This window comes from Centrocercus urophasianus, unplaced genomic scaffold (assembly GCF_019232065.1).
Source record: "Centrocercus urophasianus isolate 14NV4802_14NV808 unplaced genomic scaffold, USGS_Curo_1.0 seq_36, whole genome shotgun sequence".
Classification (NCBI taxonomy): domain Eukaryota; kingdom Metazoa; phylum Chordata; class Aves; order Galliformes; family Phasianidae; genus Centrocercus; species Centrocercus urophasianus.
Genome location: NW_024884933.1, coordinates 3,978,097 through 3,996,467, shown reverse-complemented (window position 1 = coordinate 3,996,467; position 18,371 = coordinate 3,978,097). Strand labels below are relative to the sequence as shown.

General features: G+C 52.5%; 2 protein-coding genes across 2 annotated transcripts in view; one reads left to right on the top strand and one right to left on the bottom strand.

Annotated features, from left to right (window-relative positions):
• Positions 1 to 15,421, top strand: part of NOC2L (NOC2 like nucleolar associated transcriptional repressor) — a 32,651-nt gene extending 17,230 nt beyond the window's left edge. The window contains exons 15-19 of the mRNA XM_042831418.1: positions 3,460 to 3,603; positions 7,370 to 7,483; positions 10,108 to 10,243; positions 13,332 to 13,475; positions 15,060 to 15,421. Of these exons, the coding sequence (XP_042687352.1) occupies positions 3,460 to 3,603; positions 7,370 to 7,483; positions 10,108 to 10,243; positions 13,332 to 13,475; positions 15,060 to 15,190 (669 nt within the window). The 3' untranslated portion in view covers positions 15,191 to 15,421. The remainder of the gene's footprint in view (positions 1 to 3,459; positions 3,604 to 7,369; positions 7,484 to 10,107; positions 10,244 to 13,331; positions 13,476 to 15,059) is intronic.
• Positions 15,422 to 16,476: 1,055 nt separating this feature from the next.
• The window catches only part of SAMD11 (sterile alpha motif domain containing 11), a 36,499-nt gene continuing 34,604 nt past the window's right edge, over positions 16,477 to 18,371 (bottom strand). Inside the window, exon 11 of the mRNA XM_042831417.1 lies at positions 16,477 to 18,035. Coding sequence (XP_042687351.1) covers positions 17,787 to 18,035 — 249 coding nt within the window. The 3' untranslated portion in view covers positions 16,477 to 17,786. The remainder of the gene's footprint in view (positions 18,036 to 18,371) is intronic.

Below are 18,371 nucleotides of genomic sequence, written 5' to 3'. Positions count from 1 at the left end.
TTCCTCACCACTGACGTTTACATAATTCATTGCCTGTAATAAAACTGCCTCATAGGGCTGTGCGTCTGGGTGTATTGTGCATAATCCTCCCCTAACACCTTGCTAGCTGGGTGGCTTTGGTTTAGAATGAGCTGCGACCTCTGCTTTGAGCAGCAAGATTGCTCAGTGCAAACATGTTGGAACTTGGAACTCGTCCCCTCCTTTCCTCTCCTTCCTCTCTATTTTTAACTCCTGAGTGGCAGGTGTCGTGCTGGCTTGGCAGGGGGCTCTGTGGGGACACACACCTCTCCTCGATGCCACGAGCCAGCGTGTCTGCACACATTGTCAGTGCGGTGCCTCCGGCTGACGTGGGAGCAGCATCTCAGCTGAGTCCCCGTGCTACAGATCCCCTTGTTTCTGCTCTGTGCAGCAGGATGGCAGCTGCCAGGCACATGCCTTTGGCTGGGTCCCGCCGCCTGGCACGGGCACTGCCTGGCTGGCAGCCTGCTGCTGCGGTTAATGGGAGCTGACAGGAGCTCTCTGGGCTCCAGGAGCAGCTCCTCCACTCGCTTATCAGCAGTGAACAAAGCCCTCTCCTCTCAGTCAGCAGCTGCTGGGGGCAGCAGGGCTGTCGGAGCCGGAATGAGGAGCGGCTGACAGCCCTCTGGCACTCAGAGCCCCGTGGCTTCCAAATGCGCCCTGAGACCAGGCTGTGTTTCTGCAGAGAATTAATGCTATTGGATTCCTATTTGGCTGCCGCTAACCACAGCCTCGTGGCGTCTGCTGGGCCAGGGTGCTGAGGTTAGCTTCCCAAAATCTTGGAGAGCCTTCGGGAAAATGTGTGGGGGGAAGGCTTTTCCCCTGGAACGGTTCCAGTTAACTGTAAAAATCCATCTGTCCCATCCTTCCCCCTGCAATGAGCTCACGCTGCTCAGCGCCGTGCTGCAGGGGCTGGCTTCCAGCTGGCCACGGCTGCAGCAGCTCTGGGAGAAGCGGGGCTGAGCTGCCTTCAGCCTGAACTTGGGAAGCCTGCAAGGCAGGAAGCAGCGGGCAGATCAAAGGGGAGTAGAGGCAGTGAGGAGGGAGGCAGCTCAAAGGCTGCTGTTTTCTAGCCAGCCAGCCAGCTGGGTTGACTCCTGGGCAGTCATTGCTTCCATAGGCTGGCTCCCTTCCGTAAGGTCCTATGTGGGCTAGGCAGGATTTGCACAAGGGGAGGAGGTCCTGGTGACCCTACCAACCTCTGCTCCCCAGTGAATGCTCCCTGTGCTCTGAGTGGGGGGTCAGGGTGGTTTTGGGTTCCCTGGCGCACACAGGCCCAGCTGCTTCAGATCACTTGTAGCTCCCTGTGTTGTTTGCTGTAAGAGGAGCTGAGGTTTTGCCATGGTTTCTGCTGGTCTAAGGCATCGGTGTTTAAGGCTGGCAGTTGAACAGAATCAATCCCACTGATCACAGCGAGGAACCGACCGGGGATGTTAACGGCATAGACACATACAGGCACACACATATGTTCTAATTGCTTTTATTCTGGAAAGCAGTGGTCGCTGTGTTTGGCAGAGGGGAAGAAAAGGCATTCGGAGGGTCCCTTTTTTTCCATCTTCTTTTGCCCTCTTGGTTGCTCCCTGCCTCTTCACACAGAGCTGAGATCTCATTACCTCCCGTTAATATCCGTGGCAGATAGCAGTGGGGCTGTGAGGGATTGCCGGGGTCAGGGAGAGGAGGGGGAGAGGAGAAATGAAGCATACAGCTGTGAGAGTGAGCATAGACAGCACCAACCTGCCCAGATAGAGCCTGAGATTTTGCAGGATTTCAGGTGACACTTCTGCAGCGAAAGAAAAATGATAATGTATGTGGCAGCGGATGAAATGGATCTGGGGCTGCAGCTGCGGGGATCAAGTGAGATAAATGGAATGACAAATGCATCTCTCGGTGGAGATAAATATGCAGCGCCTCTAAAAAATAAATATTTTAGAAAGGGTGGGTGAGGAGAGGCCAGGCTTGACCAGCAGGAGCATTTTGCTGCTGGTTTCTTTGTACTTGCTTGATGGGCTCTTTGCTTTGTGGAAAGGGAGGAAGGTGTTCGTGTTAACTCCCATTTGTCTGAGCTGGATGAGCACTGGCAGGTGGGGATAAAGGACGAGAGGAGCCCTGCTGCTCCGTGAGGGAGAGCATCCTGCAGGATTACACCCAGCAGAGCACGGTGCCCTGACAGAGGGGCACGTTTCATACCAACCCACTTGGCGTGTAGGCTTGGCAGGAGGGATGTGTACCCCTCCTTTGCCCATCTCTCTCTGTTGAGGCAGAGCTTTTGAAGCCGTAATTAGAGGAGGCAGCACCGTGTTTGCTGGCTTAGAAACCCATTATCTCAATCCTGATAGCATCTGCAGGTCCTGGTGAGATGAAGGCCCTGTTGGGTCTCCTTCTCTATGTCAAATGCGTGGTGTATGCGTGGCTCTAGCAAGGAGCCTGCTCCTGCCCTCCATGTAGCTGTCTTGGGGCTGGTAAAAACTTCTAGCACACAGCATGCTAAGCTGGAATTCAAGCTATGGGTCAATCTGGAGACCTGCATCTCTCCTGGCATCAAGAGTATCTGCTGCAGCCTCACCGTTCAGCTTGGAGGTGTCAGGGCTGTGCATGGTGGTTTGTACTGGTGGGAAGAAGAGGGGCTTGCTTGGGGACGTGGCTACTGAGATAGACAATAACACAAAAACAGGCTCAGTGTGAGTGAAATAGTCTCACTGTGTGAGAGCAGCAGTGTGTTTCCTGCACACAGAGAGAGCAAGAGCTGACTTTCTGCAAGTGGGATGGTCTGGCTGGCAGCAGTAGGGTTTGTGGTTTCCTGGCAGGCTGGCTCTTGTCCCAACCATCCCACCTAAGCCCTTGGGTCTGAAAAGAAAGGAGTATCTAGGCACAGCAATGTGGGTTGTCCACAACAGAGTCATTCTGTAAAGCTTTGTGTGGTGGCTGTGTGGGTTTGTGCCCTTGAAAAATAGGAGGTGCCAGTCAGAGCTGGGTCAGTAGTTCAGACACCAACTTCACCCCACATGACCCTGCAGATGGCCATCTGGCATGACCTGCAGCTCTAGCAGCCCCACACTTCTCACTGAGCTGTGCTGAAGACCCATTCTGCAGAAATTTCCAGTATCCAGTATCTTCTCAATCTCTGCCTTCAATCCCAGCCTGCAGTCTCAAGCCACAGCCCTTGCTATTCCCTTCCCAATAGCTGTTGCCTTGACCCACAGACGCCTTCTCCCATCCTAGCTGTAGCTTCTCTGTGCTTTGGGCCACCTTGCATCCACTGTTGCTTCTTCTCTCTGTGCATTTGTCCCCTTATTTCTGCCTAAGCACAGACCTGATACTTTGCACCGCAACAGCATCTAGCAGCACCCCATGCTGCCACTGAGATGGGAGATGTCTTCTTGCTGAGGGACTCTGGAAACGATTAGATTGCTTTCATTCTTCCTCTCCTTTCCCTCTTCCCAGCTCAAATCTTTCCTGAAGGAATGCAAGATTGCCAACTACTGCAAGCCCATCCGGCAGCTCCTGGAGAAACTGCAGGAAAATTCTGCCTACATCGCCAGCAGGCGTCAGAAAGCCACCTTCGGTGTGGCCAGCAGGGAGTCTGTGGTGAGTCTGCTGCTTCCATTTGGGCTTCCTGGAAAGACAGTCAGGCTCCAGCTGCTGGGGCCGAGGGGGTGGCAGGGGGGGAAGGGAGGAGGAGCAGATCATGGAATGGGAGCGTGGGGTCGGGCAGACGCAAACAACTGAGCTCGGCTGGGCTCTGATGCTGGAGCTGGCAAAGCTCTGCAACCAAGAGACTCATGGAAAATACAGCCCATAAATTACAGCCTTGTGTTGTTTGTAATACGCACGAGTGTGGAAGAGCCTTGCTTTGCTGGGGCAATACCCTTTGCTGGGAAGTTTCTTGCTTTTCGTTATCTGCTCCCAATACGTAGGTGGCAGTTTTTATCTAAGGTGAAAGGGGGGGATTCTGCCTCTCTGTAGGTTTCCTCCCAACCTGCAGAGAGCTGCCTCCAGCAGCACAGAACAGCTGACACGTGACAGTTCAGACTCTTGAGGCAAACCTTTCCTCGTGGAAACAGGATGATGGAATCAGTAAAGTTGTGAGCTGTAAGAACCACAATCAGGCATACTGCTCTCGAGGGACACCGGTGCTGTCTTCTGTCTGCTGTCCCTCCTGCTGATAAGATGCTGATCACAGTTGATGCCTAGAAAAGCTACACTGGCCCTGGGTGATGTGTGGGATCCGTCAGTTGAACCTCAGAGTAATTCTGCCTTAGTGCTGAGGTGGAGGAGAGTGGCTGGGGTGATGCTACAGAACTCCTCTTACCTTAGAAAATGAACTGTTGGCCATCTGACTAACAGGTCGAGAGATGCTGTCCTCCTGAATCAAAACTGGCATTGCTAGGGGTGTTATCTGGTTTCCTTAGTCCTTTGGGGACCTGCTGTCATGCTCAGCTGAAACTGGGGCCCTGTGTCAATTAAGCCCTGTTAGTGAAGCTCTGTTTGCTTTGCATTTGTATTTATTCAGCACAGTGCCCTCTGCAAGCCTGGTAGCAGGTGAACTGTGTGTGTGTGTGCCTCTGTGAGAAAGTGGTGGCTCTGATTCTTCCTTGGCAAGCAGGAGAGAGGTGAAAATATCTGCGTCTGGGAGGTCGTTGATGGGATCAGAGTGATGGCTCTTTGGCCATGTGGTATCACTGGATATCACTGCTAACAGGTGGAGATGGAGCAGAGCTGTGCTGCAGACTAATTCATCTTCGGACACGCAGGGGCAGTAACTGCAGGAAAATTATCCTTTGAAATCCTGCCATATCAATGCCTGGACACAGCAGTGTTGTTCTGGGATTAAGGGGCTGATAGAACTGGTTTGAAGAGATGAAATAGTCTCGGGTTCTGTAAAGGCATTTCTGGCTGGGGCTGCTTTGCCAGAGGAATTATTTCCCGTCTGGAGCAAAGTGGTTAGGGTTTTGTTTTGTGTTTTTTTGCAGACAGACAGTGCTGTGACCACCCACCCACACTGCAGAGGTAGAGATTTCAGCCCCCAGGGCTCCCTGTGGAATGATGGGCTGGGGAAAATCGTGGCTTAGAAAAAAAAAAAAACAAGGGTTTCCAACCACTCTACCACACAGTCTGCTTTTCCCAGCAGCTCTAGCTGCAGCCTCTGTTTTAAGAATGGATTAATTTAACATCTTGCTGCCTGCACAGCTCCTGGCTGATGCTGGTGCACCTGCTTGCCCAGGAGCATCGCAGCTTGGGTCCAGCAGGGCTGGTCTCAGTGGGGCAGCTGCAAGCAGCCTGCCTCTGGGAAAGGGGTTAGTGAGGGAAAGCAGGTGGTAGTTTGCCCAGCCTGGTGGGACACTGCCTCTTCTGCAGTTTAAGGGCTACAGCAGCAATGCAAAGTGCTGCTTAGAGAGGATGCCTGGATTGCTAGTGCAAAATGTATTTCTGCATCGTGTCGTTGCCCTGTGAGAGGAGGAAGCCTTTCTTCTCTTTGGGTTAATGGGCTCTCAGTGCTCTCGGGAGCAAAGCAAACAGCCTGCTCAGTGCCTCTCTGGCGTGGAGGATCCTGGCTTATCTCTGTGCCTGGGGACAAGCTCTGTGGCTCATGGCCACGCACTTTCCCCCTGCTCCTTGGCAAATAGATGGTGTAGATTTCCAAGAAGGACCAAAACTCTCATAGAGACTGGGCTTCCCAGAACGGCTTGGACTGTCCCTCGTAATCTGAGCTGAGTTTGCCAGGCTGTCTCCAGCGTATGCAGGACACTGGCATTTCTGCAGGAGTAAACACTGCCAGAAAAGGGAAGGGAGGAGGAAGCATGAGGAGGGAAAAGAGGGAGGCCAGAAGTATTTGCTTGTCCCCCTTGCCAGCAAGAGCGATTGAAAGCAAACGCTCTCCGGTGTTCCCATCCATGCATTTGTGCTGCTCCACTCCAAGGAGCAGAGCCCAGATTCTGAGCTGATTCTTGCAAGCAGCATCCTGAAATGTGACATGCAGAGAAAAAAAGTTGAAGCGAGCCTCATCTGTGTTTGTGGAGGGCAATGATGTTATATTTGTACAGTCTTGGTCCCTGCTGGATGTCCCATAGCAGCACAGTGATGCAGAGGCAGACAAAGAAGGAGAATTGCAAATGGTTGAGGTTGGTCGGGTGGCATCCACTCTCCAGACTCCTCTTGAAGTGTGCAGACTAGAAAGATAGCAGTGTTTCAGTGGCTTTTCTCTCTCTTTTTTTTTTCTTTCAATCTCTGCATGCAGCACACTCTGAAACCAAAAGAGCTGTCTCAGACAGAACAAATAGACATCTGGCTTCCTTGAGAAGAGCCTTTCTCAGAAGCTGTCCATACCGAGCAGCATCAACAAATGGCCTGATTACAGCTGGCAGCCTGATAGCAGCCTGATCTATAAGTGGGGTGACTTTGTACTGCTCAGGAATCCCTCCCTGTGCAATGTGGAGCTGTGCTGTCTGCCTGCCGGCGTCTGCAGCGGAGCTGCTGGAGCCAGCAGTGCACCAGCCCTGCCTGGATGCTCTTTATGGACCTGTATTATGCCTCTCCCATTGCTCATTCCCTTTTTCTTCCACCTGTTAAATATCTGCTTGCATATCATGTCTCTGTTGCTGCACCAGGTGGACTTTTTGCAGTGGGATAGAGCAAAACCTCTGGGCACTGTGGTAAACCCACGTAACAGGTACAGCTCCACGTGGATTTGAAATTGTCAAAAAGCATGTGAACACTTGGATTTGGAATGCTGCCCCCAACCTCTTTCAGCACTAACATTCCTAACAATTAAAGCCTGAAAGAGTTTTTAACCATCTCGTTTGCTTCCCAGCATTTGTGGTGTTTGCACCTCCACATCCTCCCAGCTTGGACAGAGGAAACAAGTTCAGCATTTCTTCCTTCTCTGCTCTCCCATGGTTGGGATGGGTCCAAGTCCCTGCAAGGAAATGTCTGTTTCAAAAATAAACACTTGGCTGTAGAACAGTGGGAAGAGGCAATCAAACTTCTTTTGTACTTAGATCTTGTAAATGCTTGCATGAGGTTTTTCTGAATTAAAACCAAGAGCTGAGCAGGCGATCAAATGCTCCCATCGAGAGAGCAGGGGATGGATTTTGTCCTGATAGATTCTCTGAGCTGTGCCTTTGATTCTCTTTGGAGAGCTGTCAGTCACACCACTCCCGACTCAGTGGTGGCTGTTGTGGCTGCCTGAATTTCACACTCAGTCCTGCTTGCAGCCTTAGCCATGACTGCCAGCCTCCTACCCTGAGTGCAGTTTGGGAGAGGCTCTTCAACTCTTAACTCCCTGCATTTGCCAAGGTTGTATCGCAGAGCTGCTTTAAAACCTTCCCTGAATTATCACCCTCTCTGTCCACAGGAGCAATGGGAGAAGCAGGTCAGAGAGGAGGGGACACCTCTGACCAAGTACTACGCTCAGTGGAAGAAGCTAAGAGAGAAGGAGATACAACTGGAAATCACCGGCAAAGAAAGAGTAAGACCAAAACACCTTCCTTACTGCACATCACCTGTAACTATGGCAGGGAGAGAGCCATGTCCTGGCATCAGTGCCTGTGTGCCCTGCCTGTACCCTGCTAGCTTGCCCAAGTTAATAGAGCGTGGTTGAAGGAGTGCCAGGGTGAACTTGTCTCTGTCCCTGTTCAGGCTCGTGCTGCGTGACCATTGGAGAGGTGGGACCTGCTGTCTGCACAGAGGTGCCCAGCCTGCCATTTCTTTTACCTTCTGCCAAAGGGAAGGCTCTGTATCCACTCCTGCACAGTCTATGTGCAGGAGGTTGGGGGTGGGAGCTGTGCTTACATTAGGAGTCTGAAGGAAAGCTGTCTCGATGCTAATGCAATGAAAGTGGCTGAGCTAGGCTGCTTGGCCAGGGAGCAGGAAATAGATGTAATTGGTGTCTCCAGCGTATGGTGGGGAACAATTAAAATAATCGATGGGACATGAGCATGACTGGCTTTGAGCCAGGTCCCAGAGTGCAGCAGAAGACGTGGGAGATCCTGGAAGCGCTCAGTGCTCTGTGCTGAGATAAGGGCAGGAGGCTGAGGTTCCCTGGGGTAACTGAAGGGCTGTTGCTTTGGCATAGCGTGGCTCAGGAGGATGACTTCAGAAACCAGGGCAAGTCTCAAGGGCAGTGATGGGGACTTGTTCCCTGCTGGAGAAAGTGGGCTGAACGGATCAACTGCAGAGAGAGAGATTTGGGAGTTAGCTTTCAGATGGGCCTGTGGCTGCCTGACATCTTTGCTTGGTGAATGGGGCTGTTGTCTCTCTCGGTGGGGACTGCTAGCTTAATGATGCAGCATTGTGAGCCCCAGCAGGAGAGTGAACACCATGAGGCCCATTAGGGCTGGGAAAATCCATGTCCCATTAGCAGCCATTGGGGGGAAAAAATAATAACAGAAAAAAAAAAATCAGCCTGGCTCTCAGCTGCCATGAGCTGCAGCTTGCCTTGTGTAACAGTGCTGACCCTGTCTGTCCATTTGCTTTTCCCAATGGTTTTTAATGGGATGCAGACTAATCAGCTTCGTGAGACTCAGCAGATAGTAACCTTCTATCTGGGAATTAAAAGACTGACCTCCAAATTACCTGATTGCTGCTGCTGGGTGCTGAGCACAGGCTGTATCTGTGAGCTGGGGCTCAGCACAAGTCCTCATTCCCTTGCTTTGGGATGGCTCCACAGCTGGGAGGGATTTCTGGGGCCTTTATTTTGAGGTGCCCAGCCTGAACAGTTGCAGCCCTGCTTACAAACCTGTGTGATGTGTTGAAGGAATGCATGAGGGGTCACCGTGAGACCTTGGGTGATTTTTGCATTTCATTTGCTGCTGCTGCTGCAGAGAACTGTGACCAGGGCTGTGGAAAACAGGGCTCACAACAGGGACCTGGGCAGTTGTCAGATCTGCTTTTTCCCTTCTGTTGGCTGTTCCTTGTGCAGGGACTGAGACACTTCCAACCCCAGCTCTGTCCTGGTTGGGCAGTGCCAGGCTCCTGTCTCACTGCTGCAGGAGAGCAGTGGCAGCTGGCTATGGGGTGCCATCAGGGCAGGAGCTTGGTGCTTTGCTCCCCTCTCTGTCCACCTTCTGACTTCCCATCCTGGTGCTGCAGATGATTGCCTGTAAGTACTCAGCTCCCACAATCAATATTGCTCAGCTGGGGACCATAACCATGAAACAGGTCGGGAGAAATTGCTGGAATTGGCTGCAGGAACAAATGCACAGCTCCTTCCCCTTCCCAGAGGGCTGCCTTTGTGGATGGAGTGTGCCTGTCCCACTGGGGAAGCTCCTGGCAGGGCTGGGGAGGGCAGTGGGCAGAGAGGAGTGCATGGAGGGCTGATGGGTGGGAGAGCAAATGAGTTATTACTCGTAGGGCGAATGTTTCCAAGCAAGCTAATGTGTGCTAATGCATGAGTGCTTCCCAGGAGATGTGCAGCCAGGCACAGGCAGCGGGCAGCTGATGTTCAGAGTGCACTTGGGATTTAATTTGCATTCTGATTATCTTCGCCCTGCTGGCCTGAGCCCTGGCAAGTAAATCCTCCCCCTAATCCCCCTCTGGAGAGGTGTAAAGAGCGGTGAGGTGGTGTCAATTGCAAGTACTTAATGGCATTGATATTGGCTGTGCCTGCAGCGGTGAGGCTTGGCCCACTGATCTCCATCGGGGCCAGCAACAGGGTGAGCCGTGGTGCAGACAGACCCTTCAGCACCTTACCACTGAGCTGTGCTGAGTGTGAAGCCAAAAAAACAGTGCTGCTATGGCTGCCACAGCTTTTGGCATCGGTGGAATATTTCAGAGATGACCAGAACAGCCTGCATGACTTGCATTCCAGAGCTCTGGGACAGCCAGCTTGTCAGGGGTGTCCTGATGAAAAGCCAAGGTGCCAGCAGCGGGCTGCCCTTTAGCAAATGTAGTGTAGTGCATAAAGATCAGGGGGGCAGTGGTGCTCTGCATGTGTTGTTCACCTTGGCAATGGGCTCACAGATCTGTCTGCTGGTTGGCAGCAGGCAGACCAACTGCTCTCACAGGGCAGAGCCAAGTTCATGTGTCGTGCATTTTATGTTCAGAAGTACAAACTAAGGTTGTTCTCACTGTTGGTTTTGTTGTTTCTTCCAGCTTGAAGATTTGAACTTCCCAGAAATAAAACGCAAGAAACTAGATGAAAGGAAGGAGGAAGATAAGAAGGAATTCAAGGACCTGTTTGAGCTGGACACAGACTCTGATGAGGAGAACGTTGGATTCCCCATAAAAGGTACAGCTCCAGGGCTGGGCTGGGCTCCTTGTCCAGCTTTGTAATGTGGGGCAGTGTAGCTGACCTGGGACAAGAAGTGTTTGCTGTCTGTTGCACAGAGGGTGGAGATGCAGAAATCCATCTTCTGTTAGGGTAAGGATGTTGTTCTACCTGATGGCACGCTTGGTCTCCACTCTGTAAGTCACTGCAAACAGTAACTGCTGTAGGGGCTGGCTACCAGAGCAATCATTGATGGGAGAATGGTCATCCTCTCCTTGTGTGCACTTCTGATGCCTTTATTGCTCAGTTCATGACGTTGAAGGTTTTCCTGAGGAAGTCTGAACGCTCCAGAGATGGAGTGGTGTCTCTCACTGGCTGTGACCACGAGGGGGCCACAGTAAATTGTGGAACCTGAAAAAGTTCACCTCGAGGCTTGAGAAAAACTTCTTTGTCACTGGGGAAAGTTTGGGCTATTGCAAGTCTAACCAATGTGTTATCATTTATGTAGAAGGGAGGCTTGCAGGAATGTGAGATTTTCTTGTTTAGAGATTCGATCTGCAGATGGAGTCTTGTGTGTGGCACACATGAGGTGTGAGCATCAGTCATGAGATTAGCACAGAAGTAATGCATGTTGGCTCCCTCACAGGATGCTGTGATACAGGAGGAAGAAGCAGTCAGAAAACTGACCTTGCTGAGGCTGAGGTTGGTGTGTTTTTGTAGGATGAGGTCCTGTGCAGCAGCACACAAAGCTGTGTTTGGAGTTCTTACTGGAAAGAGCCAGTCCCGGAGTCCTGGGGACCTGTAGATCTCTGCAGAGGAGTTACTGAGAGGTCTCACTGTGATGTCACCTTGTGGCTTGAGCTCTGCAATGTCAGCACCAGCACTGCTGATTAATTTGGGGGCTTTCTAAGTGAATGAAGATGGAGTTGTGCCAGTGAGCTCAGACCAAACTCCTAACCCTCTGAAGGGGACTTTCGTACAGGTTTGCCTGCTCAGGGTCACAGCATTGCACTCCTAACCAGGCAGTGCTGCCTTGTTCTGGTTGCTTTATTTTGGTCTGCATCTGGCTGGAAGCTGCATGGGGATGAGTGAACAGCAACGTGAAAGGAAGGAGAGCAATGAGTTTGCAATCATTTCTTAATCTGGTGGATCTGAGGGGAGATTCCCCTTGCCCTCATCTTATGCTCTGTGCAGGTGGAGCTGAACGGACCCCCCCAGAGGGGCAGGAATGGTGCCCCTTTGGAGCAGAGAAAGCACTGGGCAGGCCAGAGTCGCTTGGTTGGCTCTCTGCAAGGCGTGAAGAGAAAGGAGTTTGCACCTTTTAGGAACCACCAAGCAGGCAAGGGTGGAAGGAGCCCTGCGGTGGGGAGGAAAGCGTGGATTTGATCAATGTGTGTCACCAAAGAGGTGGGGGAGCTCCTGCATTCCTCTCATTTCCCAGCTGACAGCTCTCCAGGGGGGGAGGCGGCCTCTCCTGGAGATTATTAATGGCTGGGAAAGAGGTGTGGGCAGCCTGGTGGTGCAGCAATTAAAGCGAGGAGGCAGCGTGCAGTGAGCCAGCCCAGCCGTCTGCGTTAGGTGCCGGTGTGCTGCTAATGAACTCAAACAGCTTTCTTCATTTATTCCTCACGTAATCATATTGCATCAATTTAATGCCAGGCCGGTGGGGGCCGGGGGTGTGGAAAGAGAGCTTAGTTCTGTTCTTGTTTCCTAGCAGAATAATCACAGCAGAATTCCTGCTGCACGCAGGGTCCAGGGAAGGAGATACGCAATCCTAAGGAGCAGGGAGCTCGAGCCTGACAGGTGTGCTCCTACCTAAGGCTCAACTTCTGCCTGCAGAATGCACCAGGACCTGCGTGCATGATACAAAAGGAGGCGTGCTCCGAGCTCAGGGTGTGCAGGAGCAGCCCGGCTCCACTCCCTGCCCACAGCTGCTCTCTCTGCGTGCTCCCAGCCGAGCTGTCGGCGCTGCCGCCGGCCCTGCCTGATGGATGAGCGCGCGCTGCTGCCGGAGCTCTCAGGTGCCCATCAATATGCTCGGCGCCGGCAGCAGCGCTGCCATCCATCTCCTCAGCTCTCTGCATGGCTGCCCGGGAGGCTCCTGCTGTGAGATGTGGCTGTGGCTGCCCCTGGGGCCGCGGCGCTGACGGATGGCGGCGAGCGGCGAGCTGGCAGCCAGCTTATGGATGGCTCCGTGGCCAGCCTGGCTGGATCGGATGCTGGGAAGGGAGGATAAGGCAAAAAAAACACATCAGAAGAGATGCCAAAATGAGAAGGATGTGCACCAGTAGCAGAGAGACTGACTGATGCGTGGGTAAATGGCAATTTTAGATGCAGGGGAAGGGAGGTTGCAGCAGTGAGCTGGGCTTAGCTTGGGGCTGAAAGGAGGTGAGCAGAGGCTGTGGCTGTGCTCTCCCTGTGCAGGATGCCTTTGCCATTTAGACACGTGGTGATTCAGTGCTCGGGGGCAGTCTGATCCAGAGGCTCTGAGGTGCTTCTCTGCCCAGGCCGTGCACCCAAAGGCTCTTGGTGCTGCTTTCCTGACTGCCTTGGACCTGGTTAGGAGGGGATTTGCAGTGACATCTGGTTCTGGACCTTTCTGTTGTGACTTTTGGAGGGAATGAAGCTCAGAGGGTTTATAAGGATGCCCTGAACCATGCAGCCCGTGTCTGCAGTTGTGTATAGCAGATGTGGGATGGAGGCTGTACACTACTGCTCCCAGGAACCAGTCCTTCTCTTGGCCCAGCTTCATGACTTGTGCTTTAGCTAAGTCTGTTCAGCAGCCCCATTTCTCCTCATTGTGCTCTGCTGTCCATCTCCCTCTCCTAGCACTCACAGCTCCCTGAGCAGGGCAGGAAGGTGTTTTCCTGGCCATCTCAAATGCCTATTTGTGGATGAATTCAAGCCAGAGGCTTCTGAAATGCTGTGCATCATTCTCTGGGCTGTAGTGTGAAGGCCTTTGGGCAGCACACCAGCAAGAGCAGTGCAGTGAGGTTCCCTCCAGCACGGGGAGGTGAACGTTGGGGTGTTGGTGATGCGCCCTTTGTGTGTGCTTCCTGCTCTTGTGCTCCTCTTTGTGTTTCCATTGACAAAGTACAAATACTTACAGGGAAAGCCAAAGGCAAGGAGGCATCAGACGACAGCTCAGAAGGCAGCAGCAAGGAGGACTATGGCGAGGATGATGAGGATGAAGAGGGAGAGTATGAAATCGAGGAGGACGAGGAAGATTTAGAGGAAGACAGTGACTCAGATGGTGAGTAGTGCACCTGGGCAAAGGGAAAAGGAATTATTGATGGCCGGAGGCTGGTCTGTATCCTGGGGTCTTTCCTACAAAGGAGCTGTCTTCTCTGTTCTTGCTCTGCTGCTGTTTTGAGCTGCAGGGTGTCAGGAGGGCTTCTCTCATACACACTGCGTGGACAGGGAGACCTGTCAGTTCTGTGCTCACACTGAGAGCTAAAGGGTTAAGGGCTTTGCAGCCCCTGCTCTAACAAGCCACCAGCCCCTTTCATCTCAGTGCAGGGGCCTCATGCAGCGAGGCTCAAACAAATGCTTGAAGTAGAGCCCACCCCAGCAGGCTTTGCTTGAAGGCTCCCTGTGGGTTACTCGTGCAGGGGAGTGTGGTGGGGGTACCTCACCTTTCCTTTGAGCAGTGCCAGGGGCACGAGGGGCTGCACAGGGGTAGCCCTTAGCAGTTGCTCCTCCCAGGATAGGTCAGCTAGGAGATGTTGGCCAAGCCATGCTTTCATCTGTTGTTTTTTTTTAACACTGTAGGTAAGCAGTGCAGGCTCTGCAAGAAGCAGCTTTGTTCCATGCTTGGTCCTGCTTGCTTCTCCCAGTGTGTAGTGTTGGTGTGGTGCTGGGCCAGCAGCTCTGTGCCATCCCTGCCTCCTGCACAGAGCTGCAGCCAGCTCAGAGCCTTCTCTGTGCCCAGCAGCACAGTAACCACGTTCAGCTCCTGCCTGCCCCTGCCAACTCACTGCGAGCTGAGCAGACGAGAGTGGGGGCTGCCAGGGCTCTGCTGCTCTGCTCTTTTCTGGATGGGTTTATCTTTACCATCACTTTGAGCCTGGGTGTCGGAGGACCAAGCCTCTGCTCCACTGCATGCCTTTGGGTGTCATGTGCGGTTGTGGGGAGCAGCCACAGAAGCTCCTGTGGTGCTGCCTTTCTTTACCAGTTTGGGGGGCAACGAGAGCAGGAAGGGGGAAAGAGTCCAAGTGAGAGCAGAACCTGATTTCATGTGGCAGATGGCTGTGGCTTGGCATGCACAGCCCACCCTCGGAGCCCAGAATAGATGGGTATTTGGTGCATGTTCTGACAACGTCAAAGGATGGAGAGAGAGCATTTTCCCTCTCTGTTCCTGGCATGTGCAGATGAGCTTAGTGTAGTGGGAGCAGGAACTCTTGGTCCTCCCTTTTTTCACCCATGGTGGCTGCTTCTTTCCCTCTTGGCTGTGCTCTCACTGGCTGAACACCCATGGGTGGCAGCAGGGCATTGCTCAGGGTGGATGGATGGGTCCTCCAGGCCTTCAGCTCCATGCTGAGCATCCCTGCCCTGCTTTTCCACAAAGCACACAGGTCTGGTGGTGTAGCAGGGAAGAGCTCCAGCAGGTCAGAGCCTGTGAGACCAGAGGTAGGAACAGGCACAGCAGTGACTTCGCTCTCCTATCTCCCCCAATACTCCGAGCCAGCACTGTACATCACCCTGCAGTACTCTACTGCTATCTGGGAGCTGCAGCAACACTGATAAATTAATGAGTGTCTGGCATTAATTAGTGACGAGTTGCCTCCACCTGCCTCAGTACAGCAGGATTTACACCTCTCCCTCCTTCCACCCCCAGAGGAAGACAAGGCAGCCCCTCGAGGCTCACAGAGGAGCAGCCCCCAGGCGCTGTCACGTTCCGACCTCGAGCAGCTGGCCCAGGGCGAGGAGGATGTGGTGGAAGATTTGGCTTTCTCCGATGATGACTGAGCCCTCCCCGACCCTGCAGCCCCCCTGGCTGGTTCTCCAGGAGGCGGTAAGCTCTTGGGGCAGGAGGTGCTGCCCACCAGGACTGTTGCAGTGAGGCGCTGCGCTGAAGCTGCTTGGACTTTTGCAGGTTTTTCGACCCATGTTTTTTTGGTGATGTTCTGTGGTCACATCAAAGCCAGTCAAACTGGTTTAGGTAATAAAAAAGCCCGCATTAAAATCTGGTTTAAATAACACAGGGGTCAGTTTCAGCTCCTGCTGGAGCAGTTGATCAAGTGGGAAGGACAAGCTCTTTGCACGAGGACCTCCTCTCTGCCCATCCAACCACCTCTGGGCTCTGGGGTTCTCTCCAGACCCTCCCCCCAAGGACTGTCAGGGGTCGTGTAGAGCATTTAGAGCTTTCTATCACTGCAAATGGAAGCCTTTTATCAGCAGCATTGGAATCATTAGATCCATCTGCCACGCTGGCTTTATGTATACTGAAGAAATTCACCTTAAGGAACAAACATTGGGCTATGGGAGGACACAAAGGGAAGGGCTGAAAAGTAGGATGGAGTAGGAAAAATTAAACCTAATAGTGTAAAGAAATACACAAGTGTCCTATAGCCCCATGCTAAGTGGTAAGTCAGGGCCTGCAGATGTGACTGAGCCCTGCCTTCATACACAGTGCTGCTCCCAAAAATTACTGCACAGGTAAACAGGCAATTGCTGCAGTCGTACAGCAGCGTGGGCTGTTTGCTTCTGCTTTATTCTGAGCTCACAATGTCTTTTTGGAGAGGCAGAAACAGGAACAGAAAGGGTGTATTTTTTTTCCCAACTGCACTGAGAGTAATTATCAGCCTCAGAGTCCCAGAAGGAGGGGGGGGGGAGGAAGTTTCCTCCAAAATTAATAATTTATTGTTATATTTACAGCTCCCTCTGTGGGGGCAGAGCACCTGCTGCTTTACTGGGGCTTCAGAGCTCAGGGCTGAGGCTCTGTACCTCTGATGGCAGGGACACAGAGGAGCCTGGGATGGAAACTTTGGGGCTCTGCCTTCGAGACAAACACATTCACTTACCTTTACTTCTTGTAAGGTAGCTGGGCACGGTGCTTATTGCCCCCACCTCCCAGTGGCAGCAGCACAGCACACAGCAAGGAAAGCATACAGCCATGCCAGGGGGCTCAGGAGGCCAGGTACTGTTTGTAAACGCAGTGGTGGCCTTTTTTATTCAAACTGATTGCTGGAAAGCATCTTTTTTTATTGTGATGTGATGGATAATGACAAGGGGGGGGGGGGGGCGGATTGGGTTTTTTTTTGTTGTTTTTTTTTTTCTTTTTTTTTCTTTTTTCTCTTTTTTACAATATAAAGAAGCTAATGTACCACCAAGCTATTGGGTAAGAAAAAAAAAAGATGGCAGCACGTGCAAGGTTTCAACAAAACAAAAAGAGGAGAGGGAAGAAGACAGAGAGAGAGAGAAAGAAGTACCACATGTGATTGATTGTGATTGTTGCTCACAACTGTACAGGTCACAGGAGGTTGCCCCCAGGAGTTACCATTGCATTCACAGTAGTCAAAACCCTGCCTGCTGTTGTTGCCCCCCAGTATCCTCCCCCCCCTTTCTGGGGGCTCACAGGGACCTCTGTCCCATGGTCTGCAGCAGGCCTGAATGTGCAACGACAGCCACCTCTGTAACAAGGCTTGAAAAAGAACAGGAATCCTACAAACCAACCAACAACCAAAAAAACCCCAAAGGTGTATAAATGAGTCCGCAGTACATGTGACTGGGGGGGGCAGGGGGGGTTAACCCTGAACTCCCCCAATGAGCACACACTCATTTCTTCCTTAGAGCTCAAGCAAATCCAGCTCTGCAAGGCTGGGCAGAGTCCAGCAGTGTGTGCATGGGCAGCCCCACATTGCCTGTGCCGTACCATCCACACCACAGTAAACATGGACCACAAACTTGCCTTTTTTTCTTCTTTTTTTTTTTTTTTTTTACCTTTTTTTTTTATGTGTGTTTGTGTGTGTTTGTGTAACTCGTTGTCTTGTCTTTGGTATTGTTTGCAAAAGTTCACTAGAGATGCATAGACACCTGAATGGAGGAACTGAGCGCAGTTTCCAGGGGAGAGGAGGAGATCCGTGCGAAGGGGGGGAGCTCTGTTGGTGATGGATGTTGTGGCTCAGCAGCGCTGAGTCCTGATGGAGGAGCAGTGCCAGTCCCCCCCCCAGTGCCTGGAAGCTCCTCGAAGGCAAAAAGCATTCCCAACAATCACAGCTCTGCTTTCCCAGTGCGTGAGAAGGCGAAGGGAACGGCACCACAGCCCTCCAGCACCGCCTCCCTTCTCTTCTTCACTTGGCTTTGTCTCAATACATCTTTGGATCGTTTATTCCTTCCCTTTTGACAGGTTTTTTTTTTTTTTTACTGTTCTGTTTTGTTTTTTTTTTTCCTTTTTAAGCCAAAAAAAAAAAAAAGCAAAACGCATCCCAGAAAAATAACAACAAATCAAACCCTCCTTCCTCCTCGCTCCTCCGTCTCACGCTGCCCAGGGAGGCTCTCCTGCTCCCCAAAAACCTTCCATTCGTTCGACCCATCCTTCAGTTCCAGGAGCAGCTGGGAGCTGTTAGGATGGTGGTTTGGTGGTGTCGCTGAGCCCAGCCCCAATGGACGGGTTCCCATTCTCCTGCTTGGGGGAGATGCGGCTGGCGGAAGGCAGAGCGCTGCTGAACGGGGAGGAGACGCTGCCCGTGGATGAGGGCCGCAGCTCAGCTGGAGGAAGGTCCCTCTCTGGTGGCCTGAGCCCTGGGGGCTGCAGGGGGAAAGCCATGGGGAATCCAGCCATGTAGAGCACCCTGCCCACTCGCTTGGCCACCTGTTGGAAAGGGAGGAGCGTTAAATGCAAGGGTTGCGTTTTCCTGCTGCTTGTTTTGTGCCTGTTCTATAAAGGGAAGCTCGCGGCACGGCGCTCAACCAAAGTCCACACTCCAGTGCTCAGGTCTTGCTGTCCCATGAAGGGTTTGTGGAAACATGGAGAACTTGCAGCCTGCTTACCTGGCCAGGTGAGGGGAACGTGGAACCCATGTACGTAGCCCCAGGTGAGGGGAACCAGGAGCCCCTGTACATGGCCAGATAAGGGGAATGTGGACCCCACGTACATAGCCAGGTCAGGGGAAACAGATGCCCATGTCCCTGGCCAAGTAAGGGGAAG